Genomic DNA, 14,425 nt, shown 5'->3' on the forward strand with positions numbered 1-14,425 from the left:
AGCTTTTTGGCGGTAGAAATTAGGGATTTAGGTAAAAATTAGGATTTTGAGAAATTGAGATTTAGACCTAAAATTGAGGTCAGATTTCTAAACTTATCACATAACTGGGCTCGAAGGTGAATGGGTAATTGAGTTTTGATCCGAATCTCGGGTTTTGACCAATCATGCCTGGGGTTGACTTTTATTGACTTTTTTCAAAATCATTAAAGATTGAATCTTTTCACTCGTGTGTAGTTTCTAAAGCCTATTTTAAATTGTTTAAACTATATTTGGATAGATTTGATTGGTTTGGAGTAAAGGAAAAGATGCAGTTGAGCATTAATTTTGTTGCGGAGTGAGGTAAGATGGTGTCTAACCTTGACTTGAGGGGATTATGACTTGTTGAATTATTTATTGTGTGTATTATGTGGGGAAGCAGCACATATGCGAGGTGGCGAGTGTATATGCGCCATCATGGGGAAGCATGCGGGGTTGGAGTATTTACTTCCATATTTTCTTTTGCTCCATGTTATTTCGTGTTATATTCTTTAATTGTTACACATTTTTACTTGACATCTATGTAATATTTATTACTTGTTACTTAACTGCTAATTGCCTTGATTTGTTCATTTCCCATGCGATTTCTGATTATTTGCTAGTTGTTTCAATTTGCTTTAATTGCATATTTTAGTTGTGACATGTTTTACCTGTTTCATATTGTTTGAGATTCGAGATGTTGGACTTTCTCCATTTATTATGTGGTTCTTTATTGTTAGTACATTTCACCCTTCTATGTTGATACTTTGCAAGTATTGTTGTTGAGTTATTTGAGTTAATGGTTTGAAATTGTTTGGGGATCGAGTTGCCGGATTATGATATGAACAGATGATGATATAGTGGGATCGGGTTGCGCGCCGCAACAGATTTGATATGTGGTATTGTACTAGTTTCAGATTGTAGAGTCATTCTTGGTATTGTAATATGAGATTTGAGGTTTTGTTATTCTGAGTTCACTGGTAGTTGGTTTTCGGATCCGTTTCATCAGTTTATAATTTTATTCCCTTTTTCTCCTACTATTGTTATTACTATTATTATTATTATTATTATTATTATTATTATTATTATTATTATTATTATTTCACACATGTTATTTGTGAGTGACCTTCCATAGTCTCGTCACTATTTCGTCGAAGTTAGGCTCGGCACTTACATGATACATGAGGTCGGTTGTACTCATACTACACTTCTGTACTTCTTGTCTAGATAATGGAGTTGATCCTAGTGACGCGTAGTGAGACTGCTCGGATTCAGCTACTTGTGGAGACTTGAGGTATAGCTGCATCGCGTCCGCAGCCCTGAAGTCCCCTTCCATTCTATCATTACTGTTTATCTAGCTTCAAAACAATCATATTTTGTTAAACTTTATTTGTAGCACTCTTGATGTTCATGTATTCGTGACTTCAGATTCTGGGTTATGTTTCGACTACGTTATCTAGTATTATATCATTCTATTTTAGACTATTAAGATTATTATTGTTAACGTTTTGATTCAAATTGTTAAAATTGGTTAAGTAATTTAACTAATGTTGGCTTGCCTAGTAAGTAATTAGACGTTATCACAGTCCCGAAGATGAGATTCCGAATCGTGACAATGATCCTCCTAACAAGGGGTTCTACAAGCTCAATACTGATGGTTCATCACTCAGAAACCCGGGTGTGGGAGGTACTGGTGGTGTTATTATGAAGGGAAAAGGGTAAAAATTGCCCCTCTACTATTGTTTATTGGTTACTTGTGTCACCCGTTATACTTTTCGGCCATTCTCGTCCCTGCCGTTAATGAAGCTTGAAAAAATACCCCTAACCCTAACGTTTTGACTCTGTGGCAGCTGACCATATCAATTTTATCCATGTCACCTACCATGTTAGCTGCCAAGTCATTAATTAACCCACCCATTTTCTTATTAAAATATTATCATCTCCTTCTCCCTCGCACTCCCTCGCCTTTCAACTTTACCAATAGTCATTATCTCCATCCAAAAACCACTGTTCCTAGCACTCTATGATCATTTAGAAACACCAAACAAAGAATCAATTTACTATTAAGGCCGCAAGTGCTTAACTAAAGAAATAAAAAAAAATAGAAATTAATAGAAAATAATAATAGCTTGTACCATAATTCTCTTTTTCATAACCTTGGTTGCATAGAAGTAATATAATAATTTGGTGTTGTATGGAACCCGACATGGCAGCTGCCCAATTTTTTTCCGATAATAACTATTTGGAATCGAAACTTAGGTTCTGACCATGTCTTTGTTGTGTTCCTTCTCATGATTTTGGAGCTTGTTTTCTCACAGTTGGTGAGTCCAAAATTGAACTTTTGTTATATATTCTGCTTTTTTATATCCAACAAAGTTAAAATCTTTTGTTTTTTTCCAAAAATATAAGCTAAGTTTTGATCTTTATGGTCTTTTAATGGTAAAAATTTGTATTTTTAATAGGAGGATGTGACTGTAGCAAATGGATTCTAAGGTGATGGATTGGGCTTGGGATATTATATACAGAAATATACTATATATTAGTATAGATGTTGTACTTTTAAATCTAAAATGTGATTTTAAACACCGTCGAAGTTTGAAAACGCCATTGAAGGCCGATTGAGCTTTTGGGTTTTGTCAATTTGAAGATGCCGATCTATAAAGAAGAAGAGGTTGGATCTAAAATTTTAAAGAGCTGGCAGCATTTCATAGCTAAAAATCCTGATTGTGAACTACTTGATTACTTAAAGCGTTAGAGAAGGAGCTAAAAACTCCATTGGAGGGTTTTTTGGTGAAGTTTGAAAACATTAATGAGCTTTTTGATCTGGTTGTTGTTTGGTTTAATTGAGTAATGGGGTTTTGTTTTGATGATTGTTGAGGGGTCGTCGTTAAATTCTCAAGTCAGTTAGTGAAGATTTGGGAGAGCTCTGTCAAAATTTTGGGCAGCAAAAAAAAACAAGGGGATTATAGTTCAACAAGTCAAATAATGGTGCACTAATACATGTAAAAAATAAGCAATTTGGTGGTTGAGAGTTCATCAAAACGCAGATGCCAGTGACCGGCTCCGATGAGTGACGACGGGTTCCAATGACTTGTGCTGACATGGCAGTTGACATGGATAAAATTGATGTTGGTCAGCTGCCACAGTGTCAAAACGTTATGGTTAGGGGTATTTTTTCAAACTTCATTAACGGTAGGGACGAGAATGGCCGAAAAGTGTAACGAGTGACACAAGTAACCAATTTTGACCCTTTTACCTATTATGAATAGTCAAAGAGTTTGGATTATTGGTTTCATGTGAGGAGTTCTACATGTTTCCAATAATCTATCAGAACTAACAACATTCATGCAGTTTAGAGATAACTATTGACCAGATTCTCACCCCACTAGAAATTGCAACTGACTCAACCGAGGTAATTAACATGTTATGGATTATTCCTAATATTATGAACCTATTATTTATGAATGTAGGCATTGTTAGGACCGTAAAAAGCAAGTGTCATGCGGAAGCTAGCAAAGCAAACCTTCAACGACGATAAATCAGACAACAAAAGAGAAATATACCAAAAGAGACACAAACATTTAACGTGGTTTGGTCAACTGACCTACGTCCACGGCGGAGATGGGCAATCCACTATAAAAATAGAGTACAAAATATCGAGAGAACAACCTCACGAAAAGGCAAACACAAGTGACACACTAACACTTGTCCCGTAAAGTTCTCCCCCTAAACACTACTCTCAAGCCCCTATGGCTACATTGTGGATGCTACTGAATGAGAAAGACAGATCTTCAATTTATAGAACTCCAAACTTTTTCCTACAAGAAAAAGGACTAGCCACGTATAGGAGAATTATAATTTCCTTCTACAAAAAGGAAAACCCAATTAAGGTAATTATATTGCCCTTTCCTTCAATAAATAGGAAAATCAAATATAGTAACAAAATTATGGCAAACACCTAACAATTCTCTCCCTTGGCCGGAATTTTCTGACAAAATAAACTTGATCCACCTTCTTCACATAGCTTTCAACAAGTTGCATCTCCAAATCTCCACCAAGAAGTTTGTCTCAACGTGCGTAGCACACCGGTCAAATTTCTCAGACAAAAATCATGATTATCGTCAAATATGTTGCGGCTAGAACTGAACCCGCCAAGATGAACCTGTCTTGAACCTCGCTCGGAACCACTTGTTAGGACCGTAAAAAGCAAGTGTCATGCGGAAGCTAGCAAAGCAAACCTTCAACGATGATAAATCAAACAACAAAAGAGAAATATACCAAAAGAGACACAAACATTTAACGTGGTTCGGTCAACTGACCTACGTCCACGGCGGAGATGGGCAATCCACTATAAAAATAGAGTACAAAATATCGGGAGAACAACCTCACGAAAAGGCAAACACAAGTGACACACTAACACTTGTCTCGTAAAGTTCTCCCCCTAAACACTACTCTCAAGCCCCTATGACTACATTGTGGATTCTACTGAATGAGAAAGACGGATCTTCAATTTATAGAACTCCAAACCTTTTCCTACAAGAAAAAGGACTAGCCAAGTATAAGAGAATTATAATTTTCTTCTACAAAAAAGGAAAACCCAATTAAGATAATTATATTGCCCTTTCCTTCAACAAATAGAAAAATCAAATATGCTAAGAAAATTATGGCAAACACCTAACAGGCATATGACGCAGCAATTGAAAAATCCGGTAATAAGACACATCTTTAGAAAACAGAATAAAGTGGCTGAAGCACTTGCTAAGGAAGGTACAAGGAACAAGCTCTTTGGGAATACTTCAATTTTAGTAATTCCTCCGATGTTTGCTATTACTCATGTTTGAGAAAATATTTTAGGAACTTCTTTTGAAAGACAAACTAATGTGCGAAATAGTAACTTAGGTGGTAACTCTATGCGATTCAGGAGCAACGGTGCTCCTGCTCCATCTGATACTGTAATTCTAATAACACCTTAGGTGATTGTTTATACGCATGCGCGCACACACATGAGCGTATATATATATATATATATATATATCAATTTAACCAAAAAAAAAAAGTATAGTGAGATGAACAAATAATAGACTCTTGTAAAGCACAATCCTTAAAGAAAGTGATCGAGGCTTCTGAAAAAATCATTTAAAATCATTCCACCAAACCCATTTACATGCAGAAAATACTTTAAAGAAAGTATAAAATAATTTTTACTTATTCTATTATACATCGTTTTACCTATTTTGATAAAGAATTATATTATTTTTTCATTTAATATATAAAATTACATGACTTGATTAAATGGTGATTTGATATATATGGTTTTAAAATCTTATTGATTCTCTAAATAATGACGTGTTATAACATAGTGCTTCGTAACAATAGATGAACATTTATTCGTTTTTCCCGTTTCTCTACCTTCATTTTCCTTCAATGGACAAACGATTTTAAATGAAATAAGTTATATACACACTATAATTCTTTTTGGGTACTATTAATAAATTTTAATATGTGATAGTAGTTTAATTATTATAGTCACCAATTTACCAATATTTAGTATACAAATTTACTACTTATTACCCCACAAATATGTTGAGCAGATGTAAAGGGTTGGGTACGATTTATCTGAATTAAGAGTCATTTGGACATAAAAATTTATTCACTTTTTCTCGAATTCTTTTACTTTTTTTCGAAATCAGTGGCTATAAAATTTTTAATTTTCACTTGAAGATGAATTTTAAAATTTTTCAAAAATTTTAAAAACTCCAAAAATTTATTTTTCAAAATTTTCACTCATATCACTCACAAAACTTAAAAAACAATCCAAAATTATATTCATGTCCAAAGACAACAGTATAAATTTCACTTGAAAAAAGAAATTCACTTTTTTTCTTTTTTTGAAAATTTTCAATTCTTATATCCAAATGCCCACTAAATAGCTTTAACTCGAATCACGTAAATTTATTAAAAAGTTAATTTGGAAGTACAAATAATATACTCTATGAAAGATATAAAATCTTTTTTGGAGGAGGAACCTGTCAAAATCCGTATACACTAGTAGGTAATGGGGGTTGGTGGTGACCCAACAATTTAATATGCTCCCTTTATATAGAAGTAGTCACCCAAAAATAGAGGAGCTGCTCCATCTTTCACTCTCTCTAAGATCTTGTTGCATCTGGTGAGAGGAGAAAGAAAGAAAGAAAGAAAGAGGCTGAAATTGGCTCAAAATTTGTGTCCTCATCTCCCCTATCCATTTCTTGATTTCTTCCTAGTCTCTGTGTGTGTAAAAACTGCGCTCTTTCCACTTTGCTTACGTGGATTCACTTGAGACTAGTGTAAGATCTACTGGCCACCATTATTTTTAAATAAAATCAGTCCAATCCCATTATTGTCGTTTGTTGAATTCCTTCATGTGGCTCTAAACTAACTTCAAGATTTTTACTCATCATATTTATCAGGTAGACTTGTTTGTGGACTAAGAATCAGTTCACCTAGATACCATAAGAATCTTTTTATTAGCATAAAGCTTATAACTTTTGAGAAAAAGTTTCTACCTTTAAAAGTTGGTGTGCTGAAAATGGGCATCTGAATGATACCCTATTGATATTTTCATTGTTTCTTCTCTTTTATTCTTTTAATTTGATCAAAACGTCTCTAACTTTAGAAGTTGGTGTGCTGAAAATTGGCATTCAGTGATACCCTTTTGGTACTTTTACTTTTTTACAATTTTGCTTTCTGGGATTTGTTTCTTTATGTCATATTTGATGTACATGTTTGGGTAATTGACTGTTACATTACTCATCTGTTGATTTCAGATTGCAGTGCCAAGATCTTAATATAAGTCTGGGATCTGTTTGGTTGGCTTGGTTGAATATTCAATTTGTGTAAAAGGAACCAGCCAGGTAAGGCTTATGCTTTGCCTTTTAGGAATGGATCAGAATTGCTGTTCTTATTTTAGTCTTTCTCTAAACCAATGTGTCAATGTTTATAAGATTTTACTTTAAATATGTTATGGTTGTACGAGTTGATAGCTTGTGGCTTAGGACTACATTTGGGCTTTGAAGTATTTGATGGAATGGGGAGGGTGTTGGGTAATTGTATGGTTAGTTAAAAGAAAAAAGGAAAAGAAAAAGCATAGCTGATATGTGTTATTGTATGTATTGAAATTCTGTAATTACGCTTTATTTTTCTTGATGTAGCTATTTAGTTTTGGTGGTATTGGGTCTTATTCTAAGCAATGGTTATATGTTTTGAATCTCTGTCGAGGTTTGGCTATATACATTCATTAGATGGAATCACTTTCCCATGGATATTTTTCAGCAATTTTGAGGTCTTAGGTATTTGTGAATATCAGAATAGTTAATTTGGGAAGCGTAGTTTGGCTCTGTTATATTTGATTGCTGGATTTAGCTTTCATGTGTGCAAAAAGGGGTCGCACCTTTTTGTCAATGGAGCGTCATTCATCTTGTGGGACTATTATAAGTTGTAACTTGTAAGGAAGGACTGGCAATGTTCTCAAGAGCTCTCAGCTTGGATTTTTGTGAAGTTGGTGAGTGAACATGAGAAGAATTGTTCAGATAAATTCATGCAAAACCACAAGAATATTCTTGAGTGCCTTCTTCATCAATCTTTTTCCTCCCTAAAAACTAATTTGTTCCTCAGATAAATGCTTTGCCTTATCTTTTTGAAGAGTCAGTTTTGAGCTAGAACATTTCAACAAATAAAATTGAATTATTTAATTCTGTCAGGCCAATAAAAAAAAATCATTTAATTCTCGCAAGGTCTTCAAGTTCAGTTAGTTTGACAGAATTTCTGCTGCTATCCAAAGTAGAGTATTATCACCACCATTGCGTTTCCTTTTTTCTCCTCTTCTCATACATATCCTGATTCCTTACATTTCAATATGTTTATCAAGGAGAGAAAAGTCAAGAATTGATGGAAGAGATTCATTTACATATTTGTTTTGGTTAAACGAGAAAAAAGAAGTTAGAATGTTAGGGAATAGGTGTGCTATATTGATATCCCCTCCCTTTGTTGCCTAATGGACTTGATATGCACAATGGAAATCATAGGATTACAGGACTCAAAGGGAAAGACCAAGATTCCCATATCCGAAGGGTCTTTCTGTAACAGCTTTCAAAAATCCTTTTCTAAATCAGTTTTCTGGAGTGTCTGATAACACTCCAGATTGGGTGGAACCCTTTTTTCCTCCTTTAAGTGAAAATTGATTTGGAGGGTCTGATAACACTATCCCAACTGTAATTACCCAAGAGTAGACTATATTCATTAGCCTGTGCTTCTCATTTCTTGTTACCAGCGGTTTAGCCACAGGATCTCTACTTGCTAAAGTAGCTGCTTTGAGAGCCCTTATATTCACAGTTAGAGTTCCAAAGGATGCATTTTCAAGTAAAAGCTATTGCCTATAGTCCATCCTTATTATGAATAAGCAAAACAGTAATGGGATAGGACTGGAGTTCTAACTTGCTGTCTCAATCCTTCACTTTGTCGCATTGTATGCAAATAATTTTCAGGCAGAAGCAGCTTGATCACTTTGGTTTTAAAGTGGCTGACTGTGTTAGGACACCGATGTCAAAATTATCTAGAGAAGTTGAGTTAGCATATGGACTTTTGATCTGTTCGTTTATTGTTATCTGACATATCATATGAGTTTCCAATTATCCGAGTCCCTCATGTCCGGAGGTGTAATATTATGATTGATTTTGTTCAGAAGAAGTGTTGAGGGTCTATCGGAAACAACCTTTACCTTCACAAGGTAGGGTAAGGTCTGCGTACGCACTACCCTCCTCAGACCCCACTTGTAGGATTACAATGGGTTTATTGTTGTTGTTGATTTTGTTCAGAAGAAATGATGCTGCCTGGATTCTTTCTGGTGCTCTTTAATCCCATATTGTGATAGCTCCACAAATACCTAAGCTAGACTTTTTATTACATCAAGGACAACTAGTGTTGTTTATTGTGTAGGTTCATGGCTATTGACTATAAAGATTATAGATGTTTTTCTTTCCACCAATTTTTTAGCAGAAGTCTGAAGCTTGACATTGATAATAAACTCTTGCAATGCTCGCCTTCCCACCAATTCGTTCTTTTTCTACTGTCATTGAAGAGAGTCAATGCAACAGCATTACATTTAGACTGAATTTCCTTTTACCTTTTGTTCCTGTTTCTCCAGATACCAGAATGGGTGACGTAGCCAAGGATTTAACAGCTGGGACTGTAGGTGGAGCAGCACAATTGATTGTTGGTCACCCTTTTGATACCATCAAGGTCAAGCTTCAAAGCCAGCCTACTCCACTTCCAGGGCAGCTTCCTAAATACTCGGGTGCCGTAGATGCTGTTCGGCAAACAGTAGCTGCAGAAGGTGCTAGGGGGCTGTTCAAAGGCATGGGGGCCCCACTTGCCACTGTTGCAGCCTTTAATGCTGTGCTCTTCACAGTGAGAGGTCAAACCGAGGCATTCTTGAGGTCTGAACCTGGAGCGCCTCTTACTGTGAACCAGCAAATCGTTTGCGGGGCTGTTGCTGGAACTGCTGTGTCTTTTCTTGCTTGCCCAACTGAACTTATAAAATGCAGGTTCGCTTCTAATGCATTAAAACCAAAATGTAGTATGTGATCTACCCTTCATAAAGTTCTCTTCACTTGACCAAACTGTATGACAGATGAACTTTAGATGTTTGCCATGTTTTACCTTTCCATTGAAATGGTATGTATGTGTGCATTGTAGATGGAAAGAATGCACATGTACTTTTCAACTTGTTGTTACCACTGTTTGATCAACGATCAAAACTACTAGGAATCAATTTCTGTACTTGGCAATTTATTTGTTTAATTACATGAATGCAGATTGCAAGCCCAGAGTGTAATGGCAAGTGCAGGCTCAGCTGCTGTGGCAGTGAAATATGCAGGACCAATGGATGTGGCAAGACACGTACTTCGATCTGAAGGAGGTGTTGGGGGTCTCTTTAAGGGCTTGTTCCCCACCATGGCACGTGAAATACCTGGAAATGCTGCTATGTTTGGTATGTACGAAGCACTAAAGCAGTACTTTGCAGGAGGCACAGACACTTCAGGGTTAGGAAGAGGTTCTCTTATTGTAGCCGGAGGCTTGGCTGGCGGTTCCTTCTGGATTTCCGTGTATCCAACAGATGTCATCAAGAGTGTAATCCAGGTCGACGATTATAAAAACCCGAAGTTTTCTGGCTTTTTTGATGCGTTCAAAAAGATCTTGGCAGCAGAGGGAGTCAAAGGACTTTACAAGGGATTTGGACCTGCTATGGGACGTAGCGTCCCTGCAAATGCTGCATGTTTCTTAGCATATGAGATGGTTAGGTCTAGTTTGGGATAATTCATTGTTGATGGGGATGGATTTAGACACTGTTAATTTGTTATTCTTTCAATTTAACTCTTCTTTGCTGAAATAGTGTAATTCCACTTGAACTTACAGCTGGGCAATTGTGCTTTAAAGCTTGTGCCATTTGTTCAGGGGTAAAAACAACAAACCCAATCAAATCTTACAAGTGAGGTCTGGGGAGGGTAGTGTATACACATATCTTATTTTTACCTTGTGAAGATAGAGAGGTTGGCTTCGATAAACCCTAGACTCAAGGAAAGACACAAAAGGAAGCAGTAACAGCGATACTACTGATATGTACTGAAGACAGCTCTATGTCTAATCTAGATTGCTTCCAATGGCATCACCACATTAAATTTAAGAAAATATACTCACTATTCGCATAGAGAATAAAATATAGCCCTTCCAGAGTTCTGTAATTAAAAAGAAAGATACCAAAAATAAAAAATTCAAGCAAAAGATTAAACTATATATATTATTCTCTTATGAAAATTTTAACTATAAATAAAACTCATAAGTCTAATTTGAAAATAAAAGGAGAAAAAAATAATTTTCTTTTACATATAATACAAAATAACAACTATTAAAAATGTCGGTAGATTTTTTAACGAAATAGTAAAAGGCTTCTCTTTTTTTTTTTTTAACTTTACATGAATTCAAAAATCATAATTTTCTAATAATTATTAAATTATTTTAATTACATTGAAAAGTAATGATAAATATTAAAGTATTTGTGTCTGAATACTTAAATCAAATAATGAAAAAAAATGAAAAATGAAAAAGAAATAGGAAAACAAAATAATGTTGTTAGAAGGAATCAAACCTTGGACCTCAAGGGCTAAACCAACTTCATCCTTAGCATTTAACCAATACACCACCCAGCACTCTACTCTCTTTTACATTAAATTCTATTTATGTGCTTTTCCTGCGCCATGTGAATTCCAAGAACAAAGAAAGAGGGATGTTAACGGTGGACCCACATAATATATATAGAGCCTTTCAAAAAGGCTTTATACATGGCCAAACGGCTATTAAGGTATAGCGTTTTTTAAAAGACGCTATATATAAGTTGGTCACCATGTTTTTTTCTACACATTTCGGTTATTTTAGTCCAAAAGAACCACATTTTGGTTCTGGACTCGTTGTTTTCAATATAGCCCTCGCTCTTTCAAAAATTTCAACAACTTATTTCTGCGTACTATTTTTAGCTAAAATCTATGCAGTTATAAGCTCAAAGCGTGCACCATATTGTGCTTTCAATTAAAGGATTTTTACCAAATTATACACTATATGAAACTTTTTTATCCTTTCTATTCAAGTTTTAAAGTAATTACATGATCATATACAATTTACCAATTATATATATTTTAGGAATTAAATGAGATATCAATTAACTCCTTTAATCACGTTATTCAGATTCTAACGTACATATCCCACTCCCCCATGTTTCTCTGCCCACACCCCTATGATTTGATTCTCTCTCCCTCCATTAATGCTTTCTTCCATTTTTGTTCGAAAGCTTTTACAATTTCTCTCTCAAATTTCCTGATTTTTCTCTGTAAATCCCTACGAAATCCTTAGTTCATCAACAATTCCTTCCCTTTCATAAAGAAAAAAGGAACTCCGTGGAAAAGCCCTAAAAAAAGCTACTGATGATAAAATTCATACATTTAATTTGGGTACTTTCTCACAGGATTCATCCAAAAAAATGATAAAATCCCGACATGAAACACTAAAGAGAAATTCCCCGCTTACGCCTCGTTAAGCTAGGGCAGAGGCGCTGAAAAAACTCAAGCATGACAGGGATTCTGCTGACGGATCCTCATCTGCTAAATCAGTAAAACGGAAGGACAAAGAAACCACCGTTGATGACGATTTCGTGGAAGAAGAAGTGATTCCCAAATCTGCAAAAAAAGTCAAAGTTTCTCTTGCCGGCAAACCTTCAAAAAGGAATAAGGTTCAAAAATCTCCTAAAAACATACTCCAACAGTCTTTAGACAAGGTAAACTTGTAGTAATTATGATATTCATTTTTTTTTTTTGTAAAAAAGTTATTTTCATGCTCATCTTGATACCTACTTTTTTATTAATCCTTCATTGTAGAAGTTTTGTCTACATTGTATATATATCTTGTTGTTTATTAATTTTTCTAAATATTTTTTCAGTTGTATATTTGTTGTATAATATTTGAAATTATTTTGTTAGCGTATTTCTTGACGTAGTTTGTTTTATTGGTCAATTTTTGCTCGCTTTGAATAGTAATTGTATTTCCCATAAACAAATTGTAGATATTATGTCTAGTAGATAACCCCCCCCCCCCCCCCCAATATTTTAAATGTAGGTTACTTTGTAGTTTTCTTGTTCAAAAAAGAGGACTGTTAGTGTTTTATAGCTGCTTTGTAGTTTAATTATTTTATTTATTTTTTAATTTATCATTTAATTGTCTGCAATATATTATTGTCATTTTGTCTATAGATGCTTGTATACATTTACTTCAATCTGTTAGGCATAAGTTGACCCCATCTGTCCATTTTGCTCTTCTTCGAGGTTTTCCCCTCGCTATGCAAATCTGGTTGTACGATTGTTGCAATACAGTTAACACATATATTGCTACAACGGTAGGCGATTCGATCCACGGTATCCTTAATTCGACAACTTCAAATCAATTTACATACTACTCGCCTGATAATAATGGCTTTCAGTTGCAACAATACCATAGTAATATTGAATGCGATGATAGGGCTACTGTTCCATCAACATTGGCTGAGATAATGAACAATATTGATCATGTGGATATGAAAGTGTACGAGTACCTCGGTAGTTTGCTAGCAGAAAAATCAAATACTGCAGAACCCAGTTGCCTATCTGCATTGATGAGCAGAACATCATGTGTCAAATGGCTCAAGGAAGTAGTACTGCCATGGTTAATGAAGAAAACATTGATGCTGGATTTGTGTCTGATAAGTGGTCAATAAAGCAAGTGCACAACATTGAAGAGAGGGCACCTATCACTTTTACTGATATGTTAACATCATCAGATTATTATGCTGAGCCATGCTTAGTTATAAGCAGCGACGAGTGCTTCTCAATGGAGGAATTATTGGGTTCTGATGATGATGATGTTATTGCAGCAGACTTAGGTTGGATGCCCACTCAGACTCAGTAGGCAGGCTCCTTGAATCAAGTCATTAGCAAGAGACAAGCTGATGCACATAAGCAAGAGACCAAGAAACAATAGAAAGCAACTGACAGTAGTCTCTATTTTTAATTCACTCTATGTACTCTGCTTCTTGGTTTTTAATGCAGGTAGTTTTGATTAATGTATAATGTATTAAACAAGATTTGATGAAGAATTATTACTTTTTATTTGCTAGTAATGTATGGAAATGTAACACCTCATTCATGGTCACTTGTGCTCTGTGGGATTAATATCACCTCAAACATTATGTTACAAAATATACTGGCTGTCATATCCAACCCCATGACAAAAAAATAGAAAAAAGGAACAAGTTGAAATAATTAGTCTACATAACTAAATACAATGATACATGCCAACCTATATACAATAACAAAATAACCACCTTTCTATCCTTCACCATATTTCTTCAAATTGTCGATAAAAAAACCGAAAAGAACTACATAATCACAACTTAAATAACAAATGATTAATGTTGGGGACCTGATACTTATCCACCCCCAGAGGAGAAATCACACATACAACAAAAAATGGCAAAATGATAGTTTAACAGGAAAGAATATAAAAATTTAGAAAGCTATAAGGCAAGTTCTGTTCTTCGAGATGTCAATACTCTGGCTTAAGTTATCAAATCTCATTGCTCATTTGTAAGGAACCATCCTTCATTAGTTTCAAGCTGAGACTATTGTATCGTTCTCGTGAATACTGTCTTGACGCCTTCCTCCAATCTATGCCAGTCTTCATCATTGTAGAGAATTCATCGTAACTTATCCGTCCGTCCTGCATGAGAATGAAATGTAAGAACACAAAACACACGACACCATTTTCTTTTTCACAATCCCAGGTCCTTAGAATC

The 14,425-nt window shown here is 35.1% G+C and overlaps 1 protein-coding gene across 3 annotated transcripts; it reads left to right on the forward strand.

The window, feature by feature from the left end:
• Positions 1-6,046: 6,046 nt before the first annotated feature.
• LOC107827620 (mitochondrial carnitine/acylcarnitine carrier-like protein) lies at positions 6,047-10,522 on the forward strand. Of its 3 annotated transcripts, none has more exons than XM_016654794.2 (4): positions 6,047-6,341; positions 6,822-6,908; positions 9,197-9,596; positions 9,867-10,522. In XM_016654794.2, exons 3-4 carry the CDS (start codon positions 9,205-9,207, stop codon positions 10,366-10,368), a joined length of 894 nt encoding a protein of 297 aa, XP_016510280.1. In that variant the 5' UTR covers positions 6,047-6,341; positions 6,822-6,908; positions 9,197-9,204; the 3' UTR covers positions 10,369-10,522. The 3 variants fall into 3 exon arrangements, with proteins under 3 accessions (XP_016510280.1, XP_075109879.1, XP_016510279.1); XM_075253778.1 differs by having other exon boundaries at positions 6,321-6,464; XM_016654793.2 differs by lacking the exon at positions 6,047-6,341 and adding an exon at positions 6,464-6,712.
• Positions 10,523-14,425: the final 3,903 nt, after the last annotated feature.

The sequence above is a fragment of the Nicotiana tabacum genome, chromosome 5 (genome assembly GCF_000715075.1).
Source record: "Nicotiana tabacum cultivar K326 chromosome 5, ASM71507v2, whole genome shotgun sequence".
In the NCBI taxonomy this organism is placed as follows: Eukaryota; Viridiplantae; Streptophyta; class Magnoliopsida; order Solanales; family Solanaceae; genus Nicotiana; species Nicotiana tabacum.